The sequence below is a fragment of the Mastacembelus armatus genome, unplaced genomic scaffold (assembly GCF_900324485.2).
Source record: "Mastacembelus armatus unplaced genomic scaffold, fMasArm1.2, whole genome shotgun sequence".
Classification (NCBI taxonomy): Eukaryota; Metazoa; Chordata; class Actinopteri; order Synbranchiformes; family Mastacembelidae; genus Mastacembelus; species Mastacembelus armatus.
This window is the reverse complement of record NW_022872919.1, coordinates 389,619-416,835: the sequence shown is the minus strand read 5'-3', so window position 1 is coordinate 416,835 and position 27,217 is coordinate 389,619. Positions and strand designations below refer to the sequence as shown.

At 40.6% G+C, this 27,217-nt stretch overlaps 5 protein-coding genes across 9 annotated transcripts; 3 read left to right on the top strand and 2 right to left on the bottom strand.

The window, feature by feature from the left end:
* Positions 1 to 2,139: 2,139 nt before the first annotated feature.
* On the top strand, positions 2,140 to 6,822 carry styx (serine/threonine/tyrosine interacting protein). 3 transcript variants are annotated; one of them, XM_026291690.1, is made up of 12 exons: positions 2,140 to 2,351; positions 2,708 to 2,740; positions 3,795 to 3,848; positions 3,935 to 4,032; positions 4,172 to 4,232; positions 4,349 to 4,385; positions 4,472 to 4,511; positions 4,703 to 4,753; positions 4,883 to 4,910; positions 5,041 to 5,166; positions 5,705 to 5,798; positions 6,299 to 6,822. In XM_026291690.1, exons 1-12 carry the CDS (start codon positions 2,292 to 2,294, stop codon positions 6,370 to 6,372), a joined length of 756 nt encoding a protein of 251 aa, XP_026147475.1. In that variant the 5' UTR covers positions 2,140 to 2,291; the 3' UTR covers positions 6,373 to 6,822. The 3 variants fall into 3 exon arrangements, with proteins under 3 accessions (XP_026147475.1, XP_026147478.1, XP_026147476.1); XM_026291693.1 differs by having other exon boundaries at positions 4,883 to 4,924; positions 5,094 to 5,166; XM_026291691.1 differs by lacking the exon at positions 4,883 to 4,910 and having other exon boundaries at positions 5,049 to 5,166.
* Positions 6,823 to 7,208: 386 nt separating this feature from the next.
* gnpnat1 (glucosamine-phosphate N-acetyltransferase 1) lies at positions 7,209 to 10,665 on the bottom strand. Of its 2 annotated transcripts, XM_026333762.2 has the most exons (6): positions 10,468 to 10,665; positions 9,341 to 9,502; positions 9,043 to 9,105; positions 8,712 to 8,839; positions 8,449 to 8,510; positions 7,209 to 8,332 (listed from the first exon to the last, which is right to left on the bottom strand). In XM_026333762.2, exons 2-6 carry the CDS (start codon positions 9,492 to 9,494, stop codon positions 8,185 to 8,187), a joined length of 555 nt encoding a protein of 184 aa, XP_026189547.1. In that variant the 5' UTR covers positions 9,495 to 9,502; positions 10,468 to 10,665; the 3' UTR covers positions 7,209 to 8,184. The 2 variants fall into 2 exon arrangements, with proteins under 2 accessions (XP_026189547.1, XP_026189548.1); XM_026333763.1 differs by lacking the exon at positions 10,468 to 10,665 and having other exon boundaries at positions 9,341 to 9,849.
* Positions 10,666 to 11,138: 473 nt separating this feature from the next.
* Positions 11,139 to 21,215, bottom strand: LOC113121314 (E3 ubiquitin-protein ligase AMFR). 2 transcript variants are annotated; one of them, XM_026291656.1, is made up of 14 exons: positions 21,089 to 21,215; positions 20,283 to 20,600; positions 20,101 to 20,193; positions 19,788 to 19,952; positions 16,837 to 16,989; positions 16,397 to 16,437; positions 16,033 to 16,165; positions 15,809 to 15,942; positions 15,551 to 15,661; positions 14,995 to 15,191; positions 14,784 to 14,887; positions 13,476 to 13,610; positions 13,114 to 13,304; positions 11,139 to 12,878 (listed from the first exon to the last, which is right to left on the bottom strand). In XM_026291656.1, exons 2-14 carry the CDS (start codon positions 20,535 to 20,537, stop codon positions 12,728 to 12,730), a joined length of 1,863 nt encoding a protein of 620 aa, XP_026147441.1. In that variant the 5' UTR covers positions 20,538 to 20,600; positions 21,089 to 21,215; the 3' UTR covers positions 11,139 to 12,727. The 2 variants fall into 2 exon arrangements, with proteins under 2 accessions (XP_026147441.1, XP_026147440.1); XM_026291655.1 differs by having other exon boundaries at positions 21,071 to 21,205.
* A 943-nt stretch (positions 21,216 to 22,158) lies between these two features.
* LOC117152637 (leukotriene B4 receptor 1-like) lies at positions 22,159 to 24,039 on the top strand. Its single transcript, XM_033325111.1, has one exon. The coding sequence runs from the start codon at positions 22,430 to 22,432 to the stop codon at positions 23,441 to 23,443; it is 1,014 nt and encodes a 337-aa protein (XP_033181002.1). The 5' UTR covers positions 22,159 to 22,429; the 3' UTR covers positions 23,444 to 24,039.
* Positions 24,040 to 24,750: 711 nt separating this feature from the next.
* Positions 24,751 to 26,136, top strand: LOC113121334 (leukotriene B4 receptor 1). The gene has a single exon (XM_026291694.2). The coding sequence runs from the start codon at positions 24,777 to 24,779 to the stop codon at positions 25,854 to 25,856; it is 1,080 nt and encodes a 359-aa protein (XP_026147479.1). The 5' UTR covers positions 24,751 to 24,776; the 3' UTR covers positions 25,857 to 26,136.
* The last annotated feature ends 1,081 nt before the right edge of the window (positions 26,137 to 27,217 follow it).

The window sequence follows — 27,217 nt, the reverse complement described above, 5'->3', positions numbered from 1 at the left end:
CCCATTAAATTTATCCAAAGTCTATTAAATTCCCCCTGACTGATTACCTTAAACTACTCACTTTGAAAGTGAACGCCACTCTTTTGTAAATTCAATTAAATTAATTTAATTAAATTAGAGGTAATCAATTATTTTTTCCTGCAGTGGCAAAGACCATGAGGCATTAAAGGATAAGGCCGGTGATATTTTGCTAAATGTCAGCAAATCCTGTGTCAAGACCAAAACCAACAATTAATGATGATACTAACAACCATCGCCTGCACGGAGCCTGATATAGTTTATTCCTCTATGGCATGCAGCGCCATTGTTATCAAAAACTTATTAAGAACCTTAATGACTCACAGGAAGGGGGTGACATGTTTCTTTATTACCACAAATGTCAGCTCAGTTTATAAATCAGACCCACATACTGTCCTGCTGACTGCTGAAAGTTAAGACTATACATAAAAAAATGAAACTGTATATTTGTGACTGACTCTGGTGTACTTTGTCTAAGCTGACAGTCAACTCCACCACCACACACTGCTTGTATTTAACCTCTTCCTGCAAGAGACCATCTGTTTCCTCCGTCACATTAGTTTTCTGTGCCGATCCTACTTTGCTTTCCCCTCATCTCTTGCAACTACATTTAGGCCAAAGGAATCTGGCATAGCTGCTAACGTCTGATTCATCGTGTAACAACAGAATATCAAAGAGCCAGGATGACTGCACTGCAGGGAACCCACCTCACAGAGAGAAACCAGCCCTACGATTCTTAAGAGACTGATAAAGGCTCATGAAGAAGAGGTTAGTGAAATTCTTCAGAGCTTCTTGTTAAAGGCGTCTGTGACGTTTCTCCTCTGCAGAAGATAAGAAATGGCTTTTAGGAAGATTTTGCATGCTGACCAGGGCATGCAGCAAAAGTATGAGATGTGACTCAGACACACAAACATATGCACACTCAGAGAAAAACACACACACACACACACACACACACACACACACACACACACACACACACACACATACACATACAAGTCTTTGCCGACTGGAGCAGTTCTGCTGTGAGATTACATCTCCCTCTGATCTGGGAAAGAAGTGCCACCCCTCCCACGGGCCAGACAGTAAACAAAAATCACAAATGCTGCACTGTCGCACAACAACAAACAAATGACACATCTGAGAGACCAAACAAGCACCCACAAATTATTCATGCTCTGTGTTTTAGATCTGTGATTTCTGTCATTATTGGTCATTGTGGAACTGATTAATAAGCAGGGAGGGAAGGTGGAGAGGGATCAGGGCAGAAAAACAAAAGATGGGAAGATCTCAGATATGAAAGAAAGACTGGAAAGGTGGTAAAAAAAAAAAGAAAAGAAAGGATGACAGAGTTCACTGAACGTGTGTGTGTTGATAATGAATGTAATCTGCATTTAGATGATATCAAGGTATGTGGTCATCCCTGATGTGAATGTACTACCTCTGATTACATACAACAGCAGTGTGTGGAGAGTTGCTTCAAAGCACCTGAGAAAATACACATCTGAGCTATTTGCTGCTTTGTTAGGAGCAAAACTTCTGTTAATATGTTTGTGGCAATGTCAAAGTCATAAATTGCATAACAACTGACATTTTACCAGCGATGAAGGTTAAAAGAAAATCTCTAGCCTACAATAACATAAAGATTTTGCAGAGGTGAAAAGTATAAAAATATACATTTACTCAAGTACTGTGTTTAAGTACAGTTTTGAGGTATTTGACGTTTACTTCAGTATTTCCATGTAGTGCTACTTCATCCTTGGACTTCACTACATGTCAGAGCCAAACCTTACTCTGCTCTCCTCCCTGCTGCCATGGAAACCCCACATATGTCCCGAGATGCATTTAAAGGGCCCAGGAATTTTGACCTTTAGTTCATCACTTTTTATTATTTTACAATAATGCAAAAACAGTACTTGCTGTGTTTCGTTGATGCTGATACGTTTGCGCTTTTACTTGTTGCAGGGCAGTATTGATACGTTTGTTAATTAAAGGATCTGAGAGCTTCTTACCTCTTGTGTTTCGTGGTGTTTCCATGTCAGATGTCGTGATTTCCGGGCTGTCTTGTCTCGAACCGACCACACGATGGCGCCAGATTTTCTTTTCCCCCTTAATCTCCACCCGGTCACGTGACACACCTGTCAGGGGACAGCATGGCGGCCTTGCATGTGGAGCCTCAAAACAAATTGCACCGATTATCCAGCTAACCCGGCCGCGAGAAACATCGACACCGCGCATAGAGCCGGGCCGCCGGTCCCGGATCAGAGAGCAGGATGGACGAGGGGAACAAACTTCAGTTCCCGTCTCTGCCCGTGTCCAAGGAGGACCTTCTGGTGAGGGCACCGTAACTTAGCCCGACGTGTCTGCCTGGCTAATCTGAGCTAAGATCCACTCCTGCCTCCTTGTGTGGAGGATTAAATTAGCACATATCATTAAAGCGGATCCGTCTCCTTTATTGTTCAGCTTTTCTTTGTCTTAATGTTTATTAACGTCGCTGCTCACGGAGCCGACAGGGACTAGCTTAGCCTGTTAGCATTAGCCCCGTATGTACACAAAGTAAACTGGTGTTCACTTCTCTTGTGGCTGGAAAATCTCCACAATAACAACAGCAATAATAAGAATAACAATAAAGCGACTTAGCAGGACTTTCCTCGGCGTCTAACCCTCCTTTCAAATCCCTGTGTTTTAGGACTGGGCGTATCCGATGAGACGGGAAATGCAGGTATGTGAGATCCCTAAGTCTCTACATTTAAAAACCACACAGTCCAAATCAGCGGAAGAGAAACTGAGCCATGGTCCAGGTGGAAGTTTGGTTTAACCTGAGCTGTTGGTTTTTGGAATAAAAAGAGAAGTCGGGCCTGAAGTACAAGCTGTGGTTTGGAAAACACGTTGGTCTGTGTCTGTTGTTCATAATGTCAATAAGAATGAGCTTCCTGCATCTTTTAGAACCAGACAGGACACTGAGAGTCCAGCACACAGTAAAACACTGCAGTGGAGCTGCTGAGGTTAAGTGTTTCACGACACACCCTACCTGTGGATTAACAGTCTTCATTCCCACCAGCAATATGAACAAATTAGGACAAAAATACGCCTGGATTAAGTGATTAAAAAGTAAATAATTTAAGGTTTCATGAAAATCTTGGCTGTCAGTCGCTCTGAGCTGATGATCTTCCTACCAGCCTAACAACATACTGCTGAATGAATCCCCACAAAATAGGATTCAGCCTCCTGCAGCTCCGTCAGCTGTCACAACATCCCACTTTTAGTGTAGAGGTGTCAAACGTCTCCTGACAGTCACTGTCACCTACAACAACAGACGCATGTTATTGTCTACAGCAGGTGAAGAAAACTAGACACTTATAAATGACGTTTAATACGTTTAAGCTGCTGTTAAGGACGTTCTGAACTTTTAAGGGTTTTTAAGTCCTACAAATGGTCTGACTCTTAGTTTGGACTTAATTCAGTTCAAATAATAGAGTGAATTTAAGTGACAACAGGTTATGATTACAAAAAAAAAAGTTCCAAATTTGGCTTAGAAGGTGACATATACACAGCTCACATAAGAATAAATGGCACAGCTCATATTTTTTATTAGGTGTAATTTCTGTGAGAACTTTGATACAGGTCTGTTGGGTGTAGACATGCACCAGGAAGACGCTTGCTCTCTTATCCTGGGTGAATCGACATGTCATGGATTTGGGTGGTGGTTGTGAGCGTCAGTTAATATTAGGTCCTGTGTTGTCAGTGATGTTGTCCTGCTCTGCCTGTATTTTCAGGAGATACTACCAGGACTGTTTTTAGGTCCCTACTCTGCTGCAATGAAAAGCAAGGTAATGTTTTTCAAAACGTAACCACTGCTGCTTGACGTCCGAGACACAGAGAAACTTAATGTCTTTCCTTCTCTCCCTTTGTCCAGCTGCCAGATCTTGAGAGACAGGGCATAACGCATATTGTGTGTGTCCGTCAAAACATTGAAGCCAATTTTATCAAACCTAATTTCCCTCATACATTTAGGTAAGTAAGAACAGTATGCTCTACTCCTGCTCCTCAGCATTTGATGTGAGGTTGAGCTAACTGCATTTATGTGTTACATACTAAAAATGAGTTTTACTAATGTGCCTTGACCCATGAACTAAATGTAACACTTTTGCAGATACCTTGTATTAGACATTGCTGACAATCCAGTGGAGAATATAATACGATATTTCCCTACAGTGAGTTATAAACTGGACTTTCTACTTCCTTCCTTGCAAGTTTTCATTCACTGACAAAAAACATTTGGCATTTCCACTGTACCTGATACACAGTTTCTTGACTTTCCTTCCAACAGACTAAAGAATTTATTGATAACTGCTTAGCAACAGGAGGTAAGGATGCATGTCAGTGTCTGCTTTTCTTCCTCAGAAGGTGAAGTAGAAAAGATCTTCTCAACCATGTCTTTTGGTTTTTTTAGGAAAGGTCCTGGTGCACGGTAATGCAGGGATTTCAAGAAGGTGAGGTTTGTCTTTCATATCACATTTGTTTTAGAATATAATCTGTTTGTACTGGGTCGCATTGACATGTAACTGCTAACGGTATTTAAAATATCCTTGGATATTGAATTTATAATTTCCTCAACACTATTGTAAGATAAGAAAAGCAGAGGTGAACCCAGAGGTCTGAATATAACACTTTATTCCTTCAGCGCTGCCCTGGTGATCGCATATCTTATGGAAACATTTGGGATGAAATACAGGTGAGATTTGTTTAGTTTTCTCTGATCCAATCTTTTATTTGTACTATCACAGTATGTGACTTCCATGAACACCACTCCTCTCATACATCTTCGCTTTAGCTTGTGTTTGCTCTATGCACCAATATGCAGAACTAAGAAACAGCATGATCATATGCAGGTACATACTTACAGGTATATACTACTTATAATTCCTGTGGATGTTTTATGTTCTCGTATAAAATTCTACTTTTTTTACAATGTAGAGCTGAATTGCTAACTAACACTAGTTGTTACTGTTAACTGTGATGTGTTTCAGACGCTGTGGTTGTAACCCACTAACCCTCTGCTGTGTTCACACCAGGGATGCATTCAGCCACGTCCAGGAGAGGAGGTTCTGCATTAACCCTAATGTGGGCTTTGTGCATCAGCTGCAGGTAAAGCTTAAGTTTTGGAGTTTGGATGAACCAACATGAGATTTCAGTCAATAAGTAAACACACAAAACTCATTCCCATTATTGTGAAAGAATGAACTACTGACAACACAGCATGCTGCTTTGAGCTGTTTGACCTGAAAAGACTCGGATATGTTTTAATAACTAGTAGTAGAAAACTGAATCAGCATCCAGTGCCAGTTGTTCCCTTTCACAAGGACAGAAATGTGAAATATGAACATTATTGCATCAGTCTGAGTGTTTGCAAAGGCAAAAATGTTCATTCCATTGAGCTGTTATTTTACTGTGTATTGTCATTTTGAGAGATCAGCTCCTGATTTGATGCAGCAATCATTTTCATATCGTCAACATGCAAACACAGTTTCTGCAGTTTTCTTATAGCACTCCACTTACTATTAAGACCCATGTATCTGATGGTGAACTCCTAATCAAATATGATTAACAGAGGGATTCTTAGCCAGGACAGTGATGCCAGCTGTGAAAGTCCTTCCTGCTATATTAATGAGTGTTTGTTCCCTAGGAATATGAAGCGATATACCTAGCCAAATTAACCATCAAAATGATGTCACCGATGCAGCTGGGCAGGTCCTTCTCCTTACAAGCTGGGATGACAGGTTTGTACACAAAATATCGTCCAGCACAGCCTCACTTCTCTTACCAATTATTTTCTGCCACTGGACTAGACCAAGAGAAAAGTTTGGTTGAGTGGGAATGAAAGTAGAAAATGAAAGAGCCTTAATTATTGCTCATCAGCGTAGGTCCATTTCCATATTTTTAGTGGCAGTGCATGACACTTTCAGCCCATGTTGTTACATTTATGCACAATCAAACATCAGTTTTCAGAAGTTTCTTATCACCTACGACAACTTTTATAGTCTTGAGCTACAGCCTGTGAGTGAAAGTTATAGTGTGCAAACGTGACATTTCTCATTACAAATGAAGAGTCACTCAATATGTTGTGACCTTTTTCATCGGTTTTCACCCCTGACTCAGTAAACCATTAAACATCTTATTCAGGTGCTTGGAAACTTGTTTTTGAACTCACTACACAGGGTCATGACGTCTTGCAGGAGGTTTCACTTTGTTCGTCTCTATGCTTTTTTTTTTTTAACAGGAAGCCGGAAGCGCAGCCTGGAGGAAGATGAAGACTTTGGAGCAATGCAGGTCACAGCAGCACAGATGAGCTGATGAGCTTTGCTGATCCTCAGCCTTGTGGCTCTGTTCACTTTTTTTGTTTTATGTTTTTTATGGGAATAAAAATGTAAATATTTCTCCTCTTTCTAAAGGAGAAGGAGTGAGGGAGGGCTGGGCATATTTGATGATTTTTCTTGAGCTGTATGCACTGATGGGAGATTTTTTTGCAGTTTTATAGTATTTAAAGCATTTTGCATTTGCAGCGGGACAGTATTGCAATAATGCACTTTCGATACTTGAATTTGTGTAGACGAGCTGAGGGGCCGGTCGGCAAAAAGGAAAGTAGCCAGGACGTCTCCTAGTGGAAGACCTAGAAGGAGGAATACTAATGCCTTTATTTTGGGAGTAATAGAAATATGGACTAATACCAGGCTTAATGTTAAATAGTAATGAATGGAAAAATAACAACTTAATGCTTAATAAAGACAAGTCGTGTTCAGATGAGTTTTTATATCATATCGTCTTCCTGTGTTTCACAACTTTGTGTTCTTTATCAATGAAAGTTATGGAGATAAACTGAAAACAACAAAGTTGGTACAGTTGAACAAACCTTTCCAGAGACCTCACCGTGAATTTGATTAGTTAAACAGACACAAAGGGCCTGTGCAAATTAAGGTAAATTAGAATTAATGTAAAAAAAAAGGCGGATTTGGCTGAGTCATCCAAAAACCCTGTTTGGGAAAGGCCTACTGATGTTTTTTTTTAATCTTACGTCATGTTACACAACATCCTTGGGCTTCCTCACAGCCAAATGTTTTGCAACAACTTTCACTAATAGCCATGTTCACTGGTTTGTTTGACGATTACTAATAAAAGAGAGGCAGATGACGTAGATCGTACAATATTTTATTTCACGTTTACATATTTTGAAATAAATTAAATATTTTCCCCAGTTCTCCAGAAGACAATAATTACAAAACTCAACTACAAAAGCTTAAATAAGGGTTAATTTACAAAAATCATTTGTATCTACTACCCATCAAAAAATAGTTCTGATCCTGATAATAGCTGTGAACGTCAACATTCTTCTGCTACTTTCTTCCTGCTGCCTCACAAAATGTTTTTCATTATAACAGTTTTGACTTGATGCTTCATGTCTTGTGTTTGAACCGTCATTATATTATTATACAGCAGAACTGCTGTCAGAGAAAGACCCGTGTGAGAGAGAGAGAGAGACATTGTACCGAGAGGACAGATCAAAAAAAATGAAACCCCAGTAAAACCCAAAGCTTCCTAGAAAAGTAGTTACTCACATTCAAAGACATAAAGCTGTTTTCCTTTGGTGACTTGCCTCTGACGATCAATGCAACAGATCTGAAACTCAGTTGGAACAATGACAGACAGTAAATCCAAGTACAGTCACTTCTGCAGTGACCTTGAGATGCCTGTGGTGAATTTCATCATCTTTAGTTGCATTTGAAATTATTTGAATTTGGTACCTTCTTGATTTGCCAAGCAATTGTATTAACTTACAGTCGCATGGCGGTCATGTAAAGCGAAGTAACACAAAAAGACATATTTACAGTAAGTGACATTTCTTTCTTGACATGGAGCAGTAAGATGAGGACAGAGCTCCACCCTGCTGAGGCAGCTGTGGTTAGTTAGAGGGCTGCAACATACAGTTATGTTTACACAAGTGCGCTGGAATCAGAGTGAGTGTTCAGAAACAGCTCGACGCCGTCACAAAAAAGATAATCCGGCTCCTCTCAGTTTTTAAGATATTCTGTTATTGCAAGTTCTGATGACGGTGTGCGTAAAAGATATGGTCCATGCCCCTAAAAGAGAGGTGTCAAGCTGCTGCTGTCCTCAGTTGGAGAATCGACACTGCATGTAGGCCTCGTCTGAAGCAGCGTAGCCAAACTTTTGGTAGAATGCCACATTTTTGGGTGCACATTCCAGTGTGATTTTATAGCAATTCAGTTTTTTGCTGAGAAGAGTAAGAGTAGAAACTAACCTACAGGGTCGGAAAAGGAAAGTGTTATTTACTATGGGCAGTAACAGAAGGTTTAAATATTAAAAATAAGCTACTAAAAAAAAATGTCCGGTTCAGGCTCACACAGGTCCACTTACAGTTTGCCCAGCTGCTTCCCCCTGCACACGTCACTGACTACTACCTCCTCCACCCGCCCTCTCTGCAAACAGGACAGAGGGTTTGCATTACATTCATGTTCAAGATTAACAAATAACCATAAAATGGAAACTTGATTTGCACTGTTTTTCAAGAAATTAAATATAACTTCTGAACATTAATGAGAAACTTCTTAAAGGGACTGTGACAAACTAAAGTTGTCCATAACAAATGTACACACACTTCCTGTAAGGATGTAATTTACCTTCGCACAGGAGTGGATGAATTTGTGTTCTGTGATCAGTGTGGCTGTAGCAACAATCTGCCCCAGGTTTGTATCCTCCACCACGACGACGTAATAGTCTCCTGTCTTCTTCATGTGCTCAAACTTTTCTGAAAGTCAACAGACAACACACGTGTTTTATTTATTTATTTATTTTTTAGCTTTCCTGACCTGCTGTTTTATTGATTTGTGTTTTAAAGTTTTTTTACTGCGATGGGAGGTGAGAAAAAAAATGTTTAAAAACTTGGCAAAATTGTGAGAGTTGAATGATTAGAATGAAATGAATGAAAGGAGCATCAAGTCAATAACTTACTCGTGAACTGCTCTGGTGTGACCTCGCCTGTCTGGGTAAGTTGAGATAAAACCTTGAAGAATCCTGGACCACAAAAAGAACAAAGGATGAAAAAACCTGAGGCTTTCTCACTCCACCTCTTGTGAAATCTTTTATTTCCTCAGCTGAGAGCTTTTACATTTCATGTTTCTCTTACTAACATCTTAATCAAGTACTGTATCTTACATCTTAGACACAAAACATATTGTTTCCACATTATCATAACAGGCTTTTTCAGATTTTCTGGTCTGAGGTGAGTTATCACTCTCGTGTGACTCACCTCTGTTGAAGTCTGCTGTACAGAGTGGCCTGAGCACTAGGCCCTCCCCAGGGCTGGACGGGGAGATGGGGGGAGAGAATGACACAGTGTTGTTACTCCAGTCTAGCTCCTGAAGTAAAGAGGGCTCAAAAAGTGGAGTCTCGTCCAGCAGCATTCCAGTCTCTGCTCAGGAAACACACACACCCATGACTGTGTGTACGCAAAATACCGTAAGCATGACACACTGAACCAGAAAATCCTTCCAAGACACTGAATGAGTTAACATGCTCGTCCTGTCAGCCTTCACGGGAAATCTGTTTGCTCTAAATCACACAGAACTTTGACTTGACAAATACAGTCGCCGTTACGTTTTCATGCTTCAGCCTGCTGGGCATATGTGAAGGCACAGCTACACATTTACTGTAACTCACATCACAGAATTTTAAATCCCTTCATGATCCAGCTCCTTCATGCCTTAAAGACCTCATAGTACCATATTATCCCAATAGACCACTTCGCTCTCAGAGTGCAGGTCTACTTGTGGTTCCCAGAGTTTCCAAAAGCAGACTGGGAGGCAGAGCCTTTAGTTATCAAGCTCCTCTCCTGTGGAACCAGCTCCCAGTCTGGGTTCAGGAGGCAGACACCCTCTGTACTTTTAAAGGCTAGACTTAAAACCTCCCTCTTTGACAAAGCATATAGTTAGAGTTGACTTCAGGTAACCCTGAACCATCCCTTAGTTATGCTGCTATAGGCCTAGACTGCCCGAGGACTCCCCATCATGGACTGAGCCCCCCTCTTGAATCTTCCTGAGACACACTATGAGGTCCTGGTTTTCCCTCCAGCGCACGGGGCTGGATCTGTAATAAGAGAATAGCCCAGCCTACAAGAGTCCATTCACAGACCGAGGCCAACAGGTAACAATGGAGGCTTTAAGTCTGGTTTCCATGGCAGCCAGACACAATTTACTGCCATCACTTCCCGATCCAATAAACTAGAACCGCGTGGATGTAAATGATTAGTGAGAGAGTTGATCAGACCTGGTCTCGTCCACCATAATCCCTGCCATGTCTAACCCGGTGATAAAACCAGCTAAATTACATGTCAAACAGCGTGCTAAGCTGCTAACAAGCTGCTAACAAGCTACTCACCTTTAAACACAGACACACAGAAGAAGAGACGGTCTACTTGGATCCTCAGATCTCCTATAATGACGACCCGGGGTTCTCCTGCTGCTTTTGAACCGGACTGGGCTGCATCAAACGGCGTGGCTGGTTCCGGCTGCTGCTTCCGCCTGGCAGGAGGAGCCCTTCTCTATGACGTGGCACGCAGATGTAAGAGGCGCGGCCCAATGACGTCAGCGACAACCAAAACAATGACCATGTCCTAGCACCACCCAGTGATCCGGACCATGGGTGTCACCCTGTCAGCAGATAGACACAGCAAACAGTCCGCAGTCTGATACATTACTCATTGGACTATAAAGTCAAACTTCCATTGTACAGGATTTAATTCAGGGGTTAATGACAACTTCATTTAACTGAGTTTGGTAAAAAGCTGTAGAAGCTGTTTATTATTGAGTCCTTTGTATTGACATATTTTACAAAAACTAGATTTACAGAAAATCATCCAGAACTGAGCCATTCTTGATTTAGGCACAAAAATACAGGAATGCTCAGTCCAAAAAAAAAAAACAAAAAACATTTCAGTTTTGATTAAATAACTAATGGTCATGAAACATAACCTATGAATAAGAAATTATACCATGGACATTAAACATTAAATAACTGAATGAAATGACAAAGTGAAAATGAAAAAACTGTGCAATTTCTTTTTTTATGTCTCAACTAATTGAACTTTGAATCTAAACCCTTTATGGTTAAGTTCTTACAACACCCCAAACCCAGTTTGAACAATAATACAGATACAATAAAGATGATCACAACAATTCAGCTTTTTAGTGGAAGGCTGTGGACTGCTCTTTGGGATAAAGTGGAAGGAAACAAAAGCACTTTTCATTCATGCATAATTCACCCAAACTGCCCTTGCTGTGTAATCACAGAAATCATTTGTAATGCACAGTCTCAGTCAGTGGATGTGTCTCAACCAGCTTACAGACTCAATAAAATTTGACAATATCCCAAAAACGCTCAGTCCGTGTTATACAGTGCTGTAAGTTCTTGTCATTAGATCTTTTAGCAGAAGATGATTATGTTCTCCCCTCATACATATGATTTTTAGATTAGCACTCCTCTACGTGAGCGGACAAAGGTTCCAAATTTAACATGTTTATTCACTCAGGTCACAGGGTATAAAGAAGTAATAAGCCAAAGGCAACTGGATTTGCTATTTAGTCTTGACAATGTTTTGCTACTCATCAAAGCTGCTTCATTATTTCCACTGGAAATGATGAGGACCCCTTGAAAGACAAGCAAGTCCAGCTCCTGGAGACTTAAATATTTCTACATACCTTACAGAATCATGGACACATACGACCAAGATACCCATACTCAGCAGAAAAATACTCTCACAGCTCAACAGCAGTAGGTAACTTAAGAAAGGCTAAGAGGATGACACCCACTGTACTTGTACAAAATGTAATTCACCCACTTTGTTACTTGGGAGAACTGGTTCCTTGAGATGCAGTGCCTGTGTCTCAAGGAACTCATAATAAAAAATAAAAAAAAAAAGGTTTACAACTTCCAGTTAAATAATAAAATGCAAACTGTTTGCAATGGGTGTTAGTATGCACTAAACAGAGAACAACCCATGTGGGTCAAAAACACTTTGTTTGCAGCATTACTGTGACAGAAACATTCATTATTTGACAGAGGCTGAACAATACTAAAGTGACATTCTCTCACTCCAAGGTAAGAAATAAAAACGTGTTATTTTGCCTACAACTAATTCACAGTTGAAACTCATGAAATAAAAACAATCAAATTCATCAGTTGAGTTTCTCCGTCCAAAATACAGCACCTTGTGCAATATGCAAAAAGAATAATCGGATAAAAGGAAAACAAAGACGGATCCAAATTGAATAATGACACCCTCAAGCCCCTTTCATAAAGCGAAGCATGCTCATTCCTGACAGCCACTCAATCATGGCAGATACTGACACTCTATTGAAGCTGGTGGTGGAAATATGTGGCACGTGAACAGATCGCAACACAACCTTGCACCCTTTATAATGCTCCAAATACTCTGTGATGCAGAGGCCATTCACGATAGTCCCACCTAGTTTAGGCAGGCCAAAACAGTCCAAAGACGGGCTGCAGTGCTTTTTAATGATAGTTTTGAATAGGTGATGGCCATTAACTGTACACCAAATGAGGGAAGGTCGAGCTACCACTGCTGAATCCTCTTGGGAAGATGATGCGGAATACATGTTTGCTGAAGCCAATCTGTGTTTCATGGGTCTTGTTGGTTTTGCATGCGTCTCTCTGCAGCTGCCGCCATGGTTCTACGTCTGAGCACAGTGGAGTCCAATTCTGGGACAATGTCCTCCTCCAGCTGAGGCAAGTCCTCATCCTGTTCCTCTGAACTTTTGTTCAGGAATCTCCTAGAGGGAAGTAGGGAACATGCAGGGATATGATCATGGGAATGGCAAATTGAAGAAGGCCACTAGGATCCTATACAATTAATGAACAAATGGTAAATGCTCCAAGAAAAGGAGCATTTAAATGCTGCCATGGTTCACAGGCTGAAGCAAACGGGGCTCACTAAGTTATGGTCTACTTTCACAAAAAGTACATTTGTTCTGCCAAGCTATGTCACACAATCAGTGTGTTACCAACCTGCGTGCTTGTTGGATCATCTCTTCTTTCCTCTGCTTTAACATCTTCTGCCTCTCGTCAGCCGACTTAGAGAAGCGACCTCCTCTGGCCTCCATGTTGTCTGATTCACTGAGGCCTTGCTCAGCTGCTCCACTGGGCCCTGCCTGTTCATCGTGTCCAGGGTTCACTTGTGTAGGGGCTCGCTCTATAGCCTAAGGAAAGAAAACAGAGATATGATGTGACACACTGATGTATTCAAAAAAAAAAAAAAAACGTCAGGTTCATGATCACTGTCACACAGACAGCCACAAGGACATTGTGTTATCAAAGCCATCAGTAGAAAAATGAACAGTGGCACTGCTCTTAACCCCCAGTCTGCTGACCTGTGTGGGGAAAGGCACCTGGATGCGTCCCTCCAGAATGTTGTCAGTGGTGACCTCCACAGAGCGGGTCAGCTGCAGGTCCTGCATTACCAGGTAGGAGGGCACCTGAGGGAACATCTCCTGGATCTGATGAGCCTGATAAGCAGAAGGAAGAGCAGAATATAATCACTAGAAGTTAAATTTGACTTTTTTAAGGACACAATTAGGTCCTAAATATACAACATTCATGGTCACAAAACTGTTCAAAATTATAAGTTTTTTGTTTAAATACACATTTTTACCTAGTGGTTTTTGTTGAATCATGTGGTTAAATAAAGAGAATATCCCTATGTCAAAGTAAGACAGGAAGTTTATCAGTAAGTCAAATACTATGTGAGCAAATTAATGAACAACCCAGGCAATATCTGATACAGCAGACACTGACTTCTTTTACAGGGTATCTGCAGGTTTCTAAGAGCTAGATTTAAGACTTTTTAAGACCTTTTTAATACCACGCAGAATGAAATTTAAGACCAATTTTGTAGAAATAAAATATCACACAATAAAACCAATTACCATAACACACTGTTTATTGATATAAACCGTTTACACACCGTTTGATTTATTGAGTAAAACAAAAATAAAACGCCAGGTGTTTTCCGACAGGTTTCCACAGCCGCTTTGTCTTATTCACACCGCATGTGGGTCTCCAAAGCTTTCCTCCCCATTGTTCCGAGTTTTACATTTTTTTTGTACAGCCTGCACCGGACCTCGAACACGTTGCCACTAACTGGACTTAACCACGGCGCAAAATTAGGGTTTTGTAACCAATTGTCATTAAATTTACATTTACCCATGGCAAAAGACTAATGCTGAAACTTTCCCGCAGTTCACACAGCTGCCGGAAAGCATGTGTTAAATGAACTCCCCTCAAACGCATATTTTAGTTGGTTCCGCCTATTTCGTTCTGCGTAACAAATACGCGAAAGGATTTCAAATTGATTTGAAGATGAAAATAAAATCTTCTTTATGGGGTCGGTTAGATTTCATTTTAAGACCTTTGAAACGCGAATTTAAGACATTTTAAAGCTAATTAAGGCCTTAGTTTTAAAATATGGAATTTAAGACTTTTTAAGGATCCGTGGACACCCTGTTTTAAAGACATTAAATGAAGACTGGGACCAAACAGTGGCAGCGCTGGCTTCACGTGAATGAAGTAGCAAAAAAAAAAAAAAATCTGCAACTGTCCTAAAAAAAAAAAAAAAGATTAAAACTTGGCACAAACTGCTGTGTAGCTGGAACATGACCAGACTGTAAACATGAACTCACCATGGCCATGAGCTGGGAGTTGTTAGCTTGAGCAATGCCCAAGATATTGGTAGTGTGCATTACTTCCACTGAGAAACTGGGCAGCCAGCTGGCAATGCGAGACCCTGAAAGAGAATGCATAGATCTTATAAATCGCTGTCACACACAGCTTATCAGTGTCAGGTAACGCTACGCCAAGATTCATCCTTATATTTGTGTCTGACAGATTTACCATCAAAGTGGAAGAAATGGTTGTGCTGGTTGATATGTGGTCTGGCCTCAGGAGCAGCTCCTACAGGGCCAATGTTGTCTTCCAAGCCCCGGTCCTGCTGCTGGCTTCTCACCTCACCCCCATCCCCATTAATGTTCAGGGATGTCCGACACGTTGGACATGAGGTGTCCTGCTCGAGCCATGAGCGCAGACACGAGCTGCAAAAACACAAGTCACTGTAGGATTATGACAATTCTCTCTATATAAATGTGACCATCATTTAGGACATTCAGGACAAGTCTTCCGTAGCTAAACACCAGGGCCCATATTCACAAAGCTTCTTAGAATCTTCTAAGAGAGTAACTTTCCTTACTCAGAGTTGCTCTGAGGAGTTTCCTAAATCACTTTTAGTCTAGAACTTCCAGCTTGGACTTTTTAGGCTAAGACAGGAGCTCTCTGAGAGGATTCTAAGAAGCTTTGTGAATATGGGCCCAGGTCAGCGGTGCCAGTGAAACAATCCCTGCATGGACTGCATTATGCACTAAACCAATTCCTGCTGACTGAAAAACTGGTTTACTTGTGGAAGAGATGGCCACAGGGCAGTTTCCGTGCTGTCAACATGGTATCCCAGCAGATGGCACAATCATCATCGTTGGCTGCCAGCTCCTCTGCTGTCGCAACTGCAAATCTGCACAAATAAAAGTCAGAGTATACGTAAAGGACAATAAATCAAATAGCTACTGATAGAAAAACAAAGCTTCCATTAGAAATAGGAAACAACAACAAAAAGTAGAGGCCAAAATTGAAAAACTATCAAATCAAAATTTCTTATCACCTAGCCTCCATATTGTTGATGACGCGAAGGTAGTTCTTGTGTCGACGGACACGGCGCTGCACCTCATGGAAGAGATACCTCAACTGCATGAAGATAACCAAGCTTGCCATGGACAGCCAGATGTTACCAAAAAGCTAATAAAGGAAAAGGTGTAGATTAGGTGAGTGGAAAGGATGCAGGGACAGACTCAGTTTTCATATGCCTACCACTGTTCACTACCTTACCAGCATGTGGATGTGGTGCATGAGGTCCAGAAACAACATAGCTAGCTCCATGATGAAGTCTGTGTAGTAGAGATATGTTCCCTTACTCTCCCAAGTCCCTGGATGGTTGAGATCCCACAGATGAATGGAGTACCTGAGGACACACGGACAACTGTTTCAGGCCAGGAAACACAGGTGACGTTAGACAGTATCGTGGGTGATGCAGACACTGAGACAAAGTTAATGCATGAATGTTTTGTTGCTCTGTGCCAAGCTAGAGCATTGCAACCAACAACAGTCTACGAGTTTAAACTTAAGCTACTAAACATGTGAGTTGTCTCGCCGATTAGAATTGTCCGTAGCTTATGCGCATGCATTCACTCACCGTATGATGACATGCCCAGTGCGTACAGTTACCAGCAGACACTGAAGAACAAAAGGACACCGGTCAACATATTGTCATAACAAAGACAAACTGTAAAAAGTCATCCAGTAAAATGTGATCTCTGAATAAAACACATGTTATGCAATGAATGAAGATTGTTAATTGGAGACATTTCCTGTTGTGTGTGTAAGAATGCAGAGTTTCTGATGTCCCCATCTTCATTTATTTATTACTTTATTTAACTTTCATTGATAACTCGAACAGTTGGTAAACATGGTTCTTTCTGTCCTTCGCCTGGCTTCCTTTCATACAAAAAATACCCAAGTGAACCAAAATGCACTAAAAATATAAGCATTGAATAAAACCATAAATTTGTACCCAGTCATCTGTGCTGTGTGGTCTAAATGCCTAGTCCACCCAGCCAGTCTACACATTCTCACCTCTGCTGCCATAAAGGATAGAGTGTGCATGCCATGGGAAGCTCCCAGCAGACCACAGACCACAGCCAGGCCACAGCAGTCCAGCAGCAGCGAAACCAGCAGACACAGCACTCGCACATGGCTGTTCATGGGAGTGGAGGGGGAAAATGACAACTGTAGGGAATAAAACATTCATTAAAGGTGGATCCTGTCAACATTCTCTCTTGACTTCTGTGCTAAGGTTTTAGTGGAGTTTATCTATGTCCTATTAGAGGCTGTGCTTGTTTGGGATATGTTTGGTTGTGTGGGTGTAGGTCTATAGGGCCCACTCACATTTTTACACTGTGTGCACAATTATTAAGCAAGTTACATTTTAATTAGATGCATTATTAACAACAACAGTGCTCTTGGTCAAACCAAAATGTTTATAAACTTCAAACCTGAATATTTAAAGAAGTGAAAGTGAGGATTTGGCTTTTGTACAAGAATATCTGTGTGATCACAATTATTAGGCAACTATTAGTGTGCAGAATTATTACGCAACTCAAAGAAAGACAAAAGTTTATTCTCATCTGTTAACGTGAGAATAATAAAGAAACAACTCAAACTTTACAAATAGACATTTTTATCATTTTAAAATAAATCAGTGACCAATATAGCCACCCTTCTTTTCAATAACACTCAAAAGTCTTTCATCCATGAAGCCTGTCAGTTTCTTGATTTCTTGAGAGGTGTACTGTTTTCCTTCACTGTGAATCTCACGTTTAAGAAAGGCCCATAAGTTCTCAATAAGGTTTTGGTCAGGTGAGGAAGGAGGCCGTGTCATCAGCACTTTGAGTTAGTAATCGACGCCTTGACTATTGTAATGCTTTGTATGTTAGGGTTAGTCAGGCATCCCCTTCCACGTCTCCAGCTGGTCCAAAATACAGCGGCTCGTCTTTTAACTGGAACGTGAAACACGAGCACATCACACCGATCCTGGCTGCACTCCACTGGCTGCCAGTGTCTTTTAGGGTTCATTTTAAGGTTTTATTATGTTTTTAAATCTTTAAATGGCCTTGCCCCATCTTATCTCACTGAACTCCTTCACCCTTATACTCCTAGCCGCTCTCTTAGATCAGCCGACCTCCCGCTTCTTGACGTGCCAAAAACGAGGAGGAAGCTCCGTGGAGATAGAGCGTTCTCTATTGCTGCCCCGAGGCTGTGGAACAATTTGTCTTTGTACATAAAACAAGCCCAAAGTTCAAAGTACAACTTTTAATTTAATTTGCGTCTTTTTCTCTCAGCAAGTTTCTTGCGACCCTTTTGGGGATTTGCAACAAAACGTTTGATGGTTCTGTGGTCACGTCCTAAAATCTTGGCAATTTCAAGAGTGCTGCATCCCTCTGAAAGATTTTTTTATAATTTTTGACTTTTCTGAGTCTGTTAAATCTCTTTTCTGGCCCATTTTGCCTGAGGAAAAGAAGCTGCCTAATAACTGTGCACACCTGATATAGGGTGTTGGTCTCCTAGGGCCACACCCTCCCTCAGTACACAAATGCACATCACCTTGTATGCTGAAATCCAATAGGCAGTCAAGTTTATACAGCTTGGAGTTGGAAAAATTGCATTAAAATGACAATATGGTCACAATATTCACTTGCCTAATAATTGTGCAAATAGTGTATGTAATACTGAATTATTCACATAAAATTGGTTTTAGCAATTTGGGAATGCATTTCAGATTTCAGTAGGGAACAGATTCACAACTGCTGTGTGTTTAAAGCTCACATTTACAACATACAACAAAATGAACTGCTGCAAAATCTCAACATAGACCAACGCAGCTATTTACGGGAAACCGAACGTAAAATCTTTATAAACCTGCCATACAAAGTCATGAACTTAATGGTCATGGATCAATAAGAGTGTTAGTAGTTTTGTGTTCAGTACCACACTCAACTCACACAAACCATTTAGGTCAATAAACTCATCACATTTAACCCCCCAATATTAGTTATATTAGTCCATATGTGGACAAAACATTGATTAAGACTTCAAAGACCTCTAGCTAACGTTGCCTAGCGTGTATAGAGTACAGTTTAGGACTCCATTACAAACACTGAAACAGTTGCACAATTTATCAGTTCTGTTGCTGGAGCTCCAGCTCAAAAGATAAGGGCCAGAAACAATGACTGGCAGACATTTACACAGACACACAAACTGGTATGTTTTTCAGCACAGGCAGCAGGAATGACCTTCTGGTACACTAAGCCAGTTAGCATTACATCATAGGCAACACACCGACTTAACTCTGATTTTAAATGTCAGTGCTTGCAAGGAGCTGATTAAATCTGATATTTTGTTTCCCCAAACATGCAGAGCACCATCTGATACAGGGACATGTCAATGCAGTGACTGAAACTGTATCAGCAGCCTGACATGACACTAAAAGGAACTATTAATAGGTCCAGAGCAGAGTCCCTCTCAGGCTTTTGATGGACACTTAGCACACCTTGTAAAAAGACTAATGTAAGAAGTTTGTATGTCCAGTGATCAGGTGCTGTTAAATATCACACTTTCATTTACTTTACATTTATTCTTAAGTTCTTAAAGTTCTTAAGAGTAACAAGGTAACAAGTAACAAGGCAGCCACAAAGAAAGGAGTTCTATCCTTACCATGTTTACTGTGTGGGCTAAACAAGACCATGATTCATACGTGAGATATTTAGCTCATCATCAAGCACATAATCTCCAGGCATGACAGCAGCGTCTATGGCCCGTCTACTCCAGGAGCATTTTCTTTCATGGTAAAGAGGCTTTCAAAAAGGGTTTTTAGTTCTGACACTACAAAATCTTTATATTTACTAACCAACACCAACAATATCAGGTGTTTAATTTAATAAATGTGGTTTATTGTCCAGCCCAGATTAAGTTTAAAAGAGTTAAAAAAAAAAAAAAATTAAAAAAAAAAAGCAGTTTAAAATACTCACATATTCAAATCGGTCTTTGCAGAGCTGAACCATGAGGTGGAGGAAGACCAGAGCAGCGAACCACAAACACCACATGACCACCTCATCCACTGTCTGCACGTTCAATACGCCAAAGATGAAAATAAACTTATAGAAGATGAAGTTCCAGAATTTATCTTTAAGGTGCTGAAGAATAAACACAGTGGAAAAGAGACATATTTATATTTTATGGCTCTGCTGCAATGAATCCACCTTTACTTAAAAGAGGTTAATAATCACAGGCATGAAAATGGCATCATTCTTCAGTTTAACACTTTGAAATACACAGACTCACCTGCTTCTCACTGACTCGAAGTGGGCCGAACACCACATACTGAATCATTTTAGCAATTAACATCATCGAGCAGCAGAATGTGTTGACTAACACCTTGGGAAATACAGAAAAGAAGTTTAGGTTTTGAAAGACCATGAGCACCTTATGGAGCAATGCCAAGTCCCAAACTGGGCGACACTCACCCATACAAAGAGACTGTCGGTGACAAGATACCAGAGGACTGTGGTTGCCAGTTCTGTGTTACTAATATCATTGTTTAGATTCTTAAGATCTGCTTCATGGGGAGCTGGACTTTCTTCTGTTTCCAAGGCCCCGAAGCCGGGATCAGTCACAGTGGTGTAGGCACTGAAAATGCTTCCAGCAAGCAAAGCCACACTCAGTGCTGTGTAGGTCTGCAGGCTGGGCCAAGGAAACCTCTCCAGAAACAGCAGAGGCATTGCAGGGTTTACGGTCCAGGTCTTCGCCTGTGGAACTGGGTTTGTCCCGATCAGAGAAACAACCTGCGAGAACAGAAACCAGCTAACGTTGGCCCAACTGCCAACTGTTCACTTAGCGTGAACATTACACAAATACCAACGCACATTAAAATTTAAGATTAGAAATAATCTGAACTACGTGTGACAAGTTTATCTTTCTACTTTCCAAGAAGTCAGACGGGCTAACGTTAGCTGTCTGTTAGCTAGCACAATATTAACGTCACTCTCACTTTTTAAACAATGGTAGCATCACGTTAGCATCACGTCAATTGGTAAAGGTGCGCACTATTTCCATGGTGAACTGTATTTGATGGTTTACTTTCGACAAGTAAAGCGAAAACATAAACATCCTTAGCGCTAACGCCCCTAATGTTAGCTAAAGTTAGCCGTTTACATGGCTAACGTCACCTAATACTAGTAGCTTAACTGTTAGCTGCATACCTAGCCATAGTTAGCCAACAGCAGACAACAACCTTTATTAAATTGACACTTACAGTTTGTCACTAACTCGCTTAAACACAATTTCCAATGACCCTTCTTGTTGTTTAATGTGACGCTTTTAAAGCATCGTCCTGTTTATTTCTCCGAGCAGGCAGCGGCTGACGAGGCTGCGCACAGTGACGACGTCATCAACACGAGTTTAAAGGCGCAGTGAATAAAATAATAAATAATATAAGTAAAGTAAGTGACCAACTAATATAAGAAATAATATAATAAACTCAACGCAAACATTACAGGCCCAAAATAATGTACATCTTTATTTACTGGTATTTCCATAAAAACGACTTCCTGGACAACTGCGTCGAGTAGTTTCTAGAATAGACGAGAAATAGACTTCGTTTTAGGATAATATTAAGAACAGTAATAATAATAATAATAATAATAATAATAATAATTAGTGACTTCAAATCAGATTACATTTCATGATTACATTTTTTTCAGTAATTACCTCCTCTCATTGTCTTTCCTTAATGTGGCACTGAGAGGATACATAACCTCCAAAAGAGTGGCTAAAAAGACGATATAGATTGTTTTACAACCTATGTTCAGCAGGCATGTAATTATATAGCTGGATTGGTTGGTTGACTGATTGATTGATTGATTGATTGATTGATTGATTGAACTTTGCTTACACTTTATAAAGGAGAAGTGAAAAGTTACAGAGAACTTTATCTGCAATCATCTGACTAAGGTAGAGAGTTCACCATGTGATTAAAGGAACTCTATGCAGGCTTATTGTGTTTCCTCCCAGAATGCACTGGGAAAACATAAATTCATCATTAATTCAGGAATTCGGCATTTCAGTGCTGTTATTTTGATCTACATGATGTTCCACAGTATATCTTTAAATTACATAGACTAAATATTTCATGCAGTGGTTCTGAACTCAGGACTCGTTCACAAAGTGAGTGGAAACAAATGATGGTAATTATTAATTATACAGAGGGCTACCATCCATGCTGTATATGAAGCTGATAGATCATTGTTGCAGATGTAACTGCAAAGGTTGAATAAGAAACAATAAGGTCAGTGACTTAGCTTTTCATTTAACATATGAAAGAAATTGAGTAAATAGACAAATATATAAAATATCTATACACTCAAAAGTTTGGATGCAATTTTTCATTCATCTCAGTGAGAAATTGCCTTCAAATATTTGACAGGTTGAATTAAATTCTTCCTGTCTTATGCTGTTATGCTGGGAAACTGATCATTTCCCTTCAGTTGATCGTTCTGTTTCTGCCAGGGGAGGGTTTATGATACATGTATAAATTCACACGGAAGTGTAGACTTGCTTGTGCAACACATTTTTCTTTTCATCAGACACCACTGTCAGCACATACACTTGCAGCATGAACCATTCAGCTGAGCAGGCTTCTTTAGAAGAAATGGCCCCTGAAGAGCTCGGGACAGTGGTGGCCAGTGTGATCCTGGGACTGTCCTTCCTGGTAGGAGCCCCGGGGAACCTGTTGGTGATCTGGACTATCTTGAGACATGTCAAGCAGCGTTCCCATACTGTTGTGCTGATCCTGCACCTGGCGGCTGCAGACCTGCTGGTCCTCATCACCCTGCCTCTGTGGATCTACTCCCTGGTATATACTTGGGTGTTTGGAGATGCTTTATGCAAAGCCTTGGTGTACATTGTGAGAGTGTGCATGTTCAGCAGCATCTTTTTCATCACTCTTATGAGTGTGGAGCGCTTTCTAGCTGTCTGTCATCCATTTGCATTGCTGCGCTGGAAGACCAAGAGCATTATGAACCAATGTATCATATTGTTATTGTTATGGCTGCTTGCTCTGCTTCTTGGAGTGCCTACTATTCTGACTCAGCCTATGCACAAATCCGGTGGAACTGAGCAGTGTTTTTACAAGGAATTCAGCTCTGTGACAGAGGAAATCATTCTCTTGTGTCTCGAGACCTTGGGAGGGTTTGTAGGTCCTTTTTTAATTCTCAGTATCTGTTACTGTCTAGTAGCTGCCCAGATCAAGAAAATGAGATACAACTCCAAACAGAAATCAGTGGTTCTTATCCACGCTGTGGTGATAGCTTTCACTCTGTGCTGGTTGCCTTACCATATTATCAACATCGTTGACCTGGTTTGCAGCCTAAGATCAGATACGGAACATGTTGGCCAGTGTGTGCCAGAGAGTGTTGTCTTCATCTCTGGTGCGCTTGTTTTCATCAGCAGTTCAGTGAATCCTGTCTTATATACCTTCTTTGCGAGGAACCTACGAGGGAGTCTGGAGGAGTCCCGGCTTGTCAGGCTTTTCCAGGAAATGGCCAGTTACACCAACAAACTTGGAGAGCTGGTAATACAACAGGAGACTGGCCAGAGGGCAGCAGAAACACATGTAGAGCTGAAATAGTACCGTAATGTGTGAAAACATCTTGACTCCCTGCAAATGTGATGATGGAAAAACATGACATTTATTTTCTCCAATTAATTAAGAGACTACACTTTATTATGAAGACCTGTATATGATCTAAGGTTTTGAAAGCCTTGTGACATTTACTGAAAGATGAATGACCAGGGTAATGCACTGTGAGTTATTAACATGCTCTGTATGTTCCCACCTTTGTTTCAGACTTACCCTTTGATATCAGGGCAAACATATGATTATGTTCTTCTGTTTTAGAGAGAGTTTATTAAAAACTGTTGTTATAGTTTAGAAATTTTGAAAAGGTTTAGAGCTGATGTGCTGCAGTATTGGACAATATCACAAGGTGACTTGAAAAATTAAATACCCACACATCAAGATTCTTCTTTTTTTTTGATTATTAAAACATGATTAGTTTTTCATTGTCTTTTCTTAAATTAAGAAAAAAACAACTTCACTAGATTGTTATTTCTCAGTAGTGCATGTTGGCAAATGACTGGAAAACACTTTGACTTACCATATCAGCAGAATTCTCACTCACACAGTCTTTACAGTATATTTTCAGTAACAAAAGTGATGTCAAGCAGTTTTGAAACACTGCAACCCCCCCCCCCTCCTCCTCCTCCCCTACAGTCTTTGAGTCATAGCATTTCAGTGAATCCACACGCACATACACATCCATCCATTCTCTGAACACATCCATCCATCATCTATACCCACTTATTCCTATTTAAGGATCACAGGGATCTGCTGGAGCCTATCCCAGCTCTCTTTGGGTGAAAGGCAGGGGTATTCTCTATATCGCTTAGTCTAATTCAGACCTGTGGTCCTCTCATCAGTGGTAAAAGACAATGAATGATTCTACTATATTTTAGGGTATCTGAACAACAAGCTGCCACATTTTGGTTTAGTGAAAAAAATGCAAAACCTGTTCATTGAAAATGTTGCGTTTTTCCATCTAACTGAAATTCACTGTACATCTGTAAAGCTTTAAAAGCTTTGTTCTAATGCACATGATCATTAAATTTTTGTGTCCACAGAGTTTATCTCTTTAACAAATCAGTTGTAATTACTGTCAGAGGCCTTTTCTCTTAATCATTCTCTAAATCTCTTCTAAACACATTCATATTTTTGCTTTAATCTATGATCTTAGGTAAAAAATGGACATATGATGCATGCATGAATCACATCTGTGTCTGAAAACAGGCTTGTGAGGAAACCTGGTTCCTGTGCAGTCTATGTATAAAGGGAAGTGTAGACTTGCTTGTGCAACACATTTTTCTTTTCATCAGACACCACTGTCAGCACATACACTTGCAGCATGAACCACTCAGCTGAGCAGGCTTCTTTAGGAGAAATGGCCCCTGAAGAGCTCGGGACAGCGGTGGCCAGTGTGATCCTGGGACTGTCCTTCCTGGTAGGAGCCCCGGGGAACCTGTTGGTGATCTGGACTATCTTGAGACATGTCAAGCAGCGTTCCCATACTGTTGTGCTGATCCTGCACCTGGCGGCTGCAGACCTGCTGGTCCTCATCACCCTGCCTCTGTGGATCTACTCCCTGGTATATACTTGGGTGTTTGGAGACGCTTTATGCAAAGCCTTGGTGTACATGATCAATGCCTGTATGTACAGCAGTGTCTTCCTCATAACCATCATGAGCGTGGAGCGTTTTATGGCTGTGCGTCATCCCTTTGCCTCGGCTGACTGGAAGAGAAAAAAAGCTCTGAGTAAAGTACTGCTGGCCTTGTGGACTGCTTCATTCCTGTTTAGCATCCCTGTCATCCCAACACAGGTCGTAGGGAACGACGATGGTAAAGAACAATGTCTGTACCGGTTTTACACGTCTGTGGCCCAGGAACTGGTGTGTGTGCTGCTGGAGACACTGGTGGGCTACATAATACCCTTCACCATCCTGGTGGTCTGCTATGGCTGCCTGTGCAGTCGGATTACTCAGATGACCTTCAAGTCCAAACGCAAGTCTACTGTCCTTATCACCAGTATAGTGATAGTGTTTGCCATTTGTTGGACACCTCACCACATTGGAAATATCCTCTCACTTATCAACCTGGCCATTGCAGACTCCTTCCCTGAAACAGCAGAAAGTCTGGAGGATGTCCGGAGCACCATGTCCTTCATTGCTGGAGCCATGGTTTTCATCAGCAGCACTGTTAACCCCATCCTCTACATGTTCGCAGCTCGTTCCTTCAGAAGCTCCCTGCGTGACACCGGCATCCAGCAGCTCTTCCGCCACATCTCCAGCACAGCGCCAGGTGAGGGCAATAGGGAGTTGTCCTTCGTGTCCAAGAGGCACAACAATCAGACCAGCAGCTCTCAGTGTGTGTCAGAGTCGAAAGACCAGATGGAAATATTGATAAAAATGTGTGAAAATAATCCATCCTGATAGTGAAGTGAATGTGTCTGTAAAGATATTCATGTGTATACTGTATGTATGTATTTTTAATAAGCCTGAAATGAAGCTCATTTTGTATGTGTGTGAAATTACACACAGATAAACAGGATGTCAGTTTATTCCTTTTATCGGTGTGATTCTTGTCCAGTTCTGTAAATGATCTGTTTTACATGTGAACATATATTTATAAGTGTTTCATAAGTGTGATGAACTTAGATTCTGCCCTTGTATACCATTCAATTATAAGTAAATAAATAATTATATATACATAGACAAGTTTCAATGTGTTTTTTGAGAAAATGATGTTTTTTATCATGTTTATTTTTTTGTTTTATTTATTTATTTATTTATTTGCTTACTATAGAAAAAAGAGTTTCACAAATTTCCATGTGTGAAACATGGCTACGCAGAGCACAATAGATTTGCAGCTTCTAATCCTGTGGCTGCTTTTGTCACTTCTTTCTTTTGTGCTTTTCCCATGGAGAAATATTTCACTCACGCCTTTGACTCCATGAAGACAAGACTCTTTCTGTCTGTCTAAGGAGGTTTTAACATCATATAACGAACATTCGATCTGTTGTGGAAAAAAAATTATCTTATTGTAAAAATGTTTTGGGATAAATAAACCATCGGTTGTCTTGGTGTGCCATATACAGACAACAGCCATGCCTTCAACTTCCTCTCAATGAAAAGATTGCAAAATAAAAAAACTCCATGTTCCCTTTGGTGAGCAGCAAAAAGCGGAATCATGTCTTAATGCGTGGCACAGACTTATAAAATTCAAACCTGCACAGGTCCGTCAGTATTCATAATAAACTCCTATTTTAATATTTTCAGTTTGTCCTTCCACACCAGCAGATGGCAGTGACAGTTCTGTGGTTTTAATCACAGTGTGAGTCGATGACATTCACCGGTTTAATTTTCAGTGTTCATTGCATTTTCTAAGGTATTTATTCAGGAAAATGGCCATGAGGAGATTCTCCTGCAAATGCACCCTGAAAACATTTAAGGACAGCAGTTACTTTCACATTCAAAGATTCTTCTGCAGCTCCATGTGTAGGGAGCATAGTGTGAGCATAAGGCACAATTAATGACTCTGAACACTTCGCTATTGCCAAAGCAGTTGGTTTAAATGGCTTATTCTGCCTGGTACAGTTATGGCAGCTATACACACACACACACACACACATATATATATATATATATATGACGCCCTGCACTTCAACAAATGTCAGCAGAAATGTTGTGACTGGCTCAGTACACTGGATGTCGACATGTAAGGAAAACATGTAGTTTTTTTAGAGGAAAAAATGGTTTAAGTGCAGGAAGATCTGACATTTCATACTAATGAT

Excerpts from the sequence above, each read along its gene's own strand:
- styx (XM_026291690.1), top strand. The coding sequence starts at position 2,292 with ATGGACGAGGGGAACAAACTTCAGTTCCCGTCTCTGCCCGTGTCCAAG. Across the intron at positions 2,352-2,707 it reads TGTCCAAGGAGGACCTTCTG|GACTGGGCGTATCCGATGAG; the intron begins GTGAGGGCACCG and ends CCTGTGTTTTAG. Across the intron at positions 4,233-4,348 it reads TAATACGATATTTCCCTACA|ACTAAAGAATTTATTGATAA; the intron begins GTGAGTTATAAA and ends TCCTTCCAACAG.
- gnpnat1 (XM_026333762.2), bottom strand. The coding sequence starts at position 9,494 with ATGCTGCTGGACGAGACTCCACTTTTTGAGCCCTCTTTACTTCAGGAG. Across the intron at positions 9,106-9,340 it reads TACAGCAGACTTCAACAGAG|GATTCTTCAAGGTTTTATCT; the intron begins GTGAGTCACACG and ends TTTGTGGTCCAG. Across the intron at positions 8,840-9,042 it reads CACACCAGAGCAGTTCACGA|AAAAGTTTGAGCACATGAAG; the intron begins GTAAGTTATTGA and ends GTTGACTTTCAG.
- LOC117152637 (XM_033325111.1), top strand. The coding sequence starts at position 22,430 with ATGAACCATTCAGCTGAGCAGGCTTCTTTAGAAGAAATGGCCCCTGAA.
- LOC113121334 (XM_026291694.2), top strand. The coding sequence starts at position 24,777 with ATGAACCACTCAGCTGAGCAGGCTTCTTTAGGAGAAATGGCCCCTGAA.
- LOC113121314 (XM_026291656.1), bottom strand. The coding sequence starts at position 20,537 with ATGCCTCTGCTGTTTCTGGAGAGGTTTCCTTGGCCCAGCCTGCAGACC. Across the intron at positions 13,611-14,783 it reads ACTCCCAGCTCATGGCCATG|GCTCATCAGATCCAGGAGAT; the intron begins GTGAGTTCATGT and ends TCTGCTTATCAG. Across the intron at positions 12,879-13,113 it reads ATGATCCAACAAGCACGCAG|GAGATTCCTGAACAAAAGTT; the intron begins GTTGGTAACACA and ends ACTTCCCTCTAG.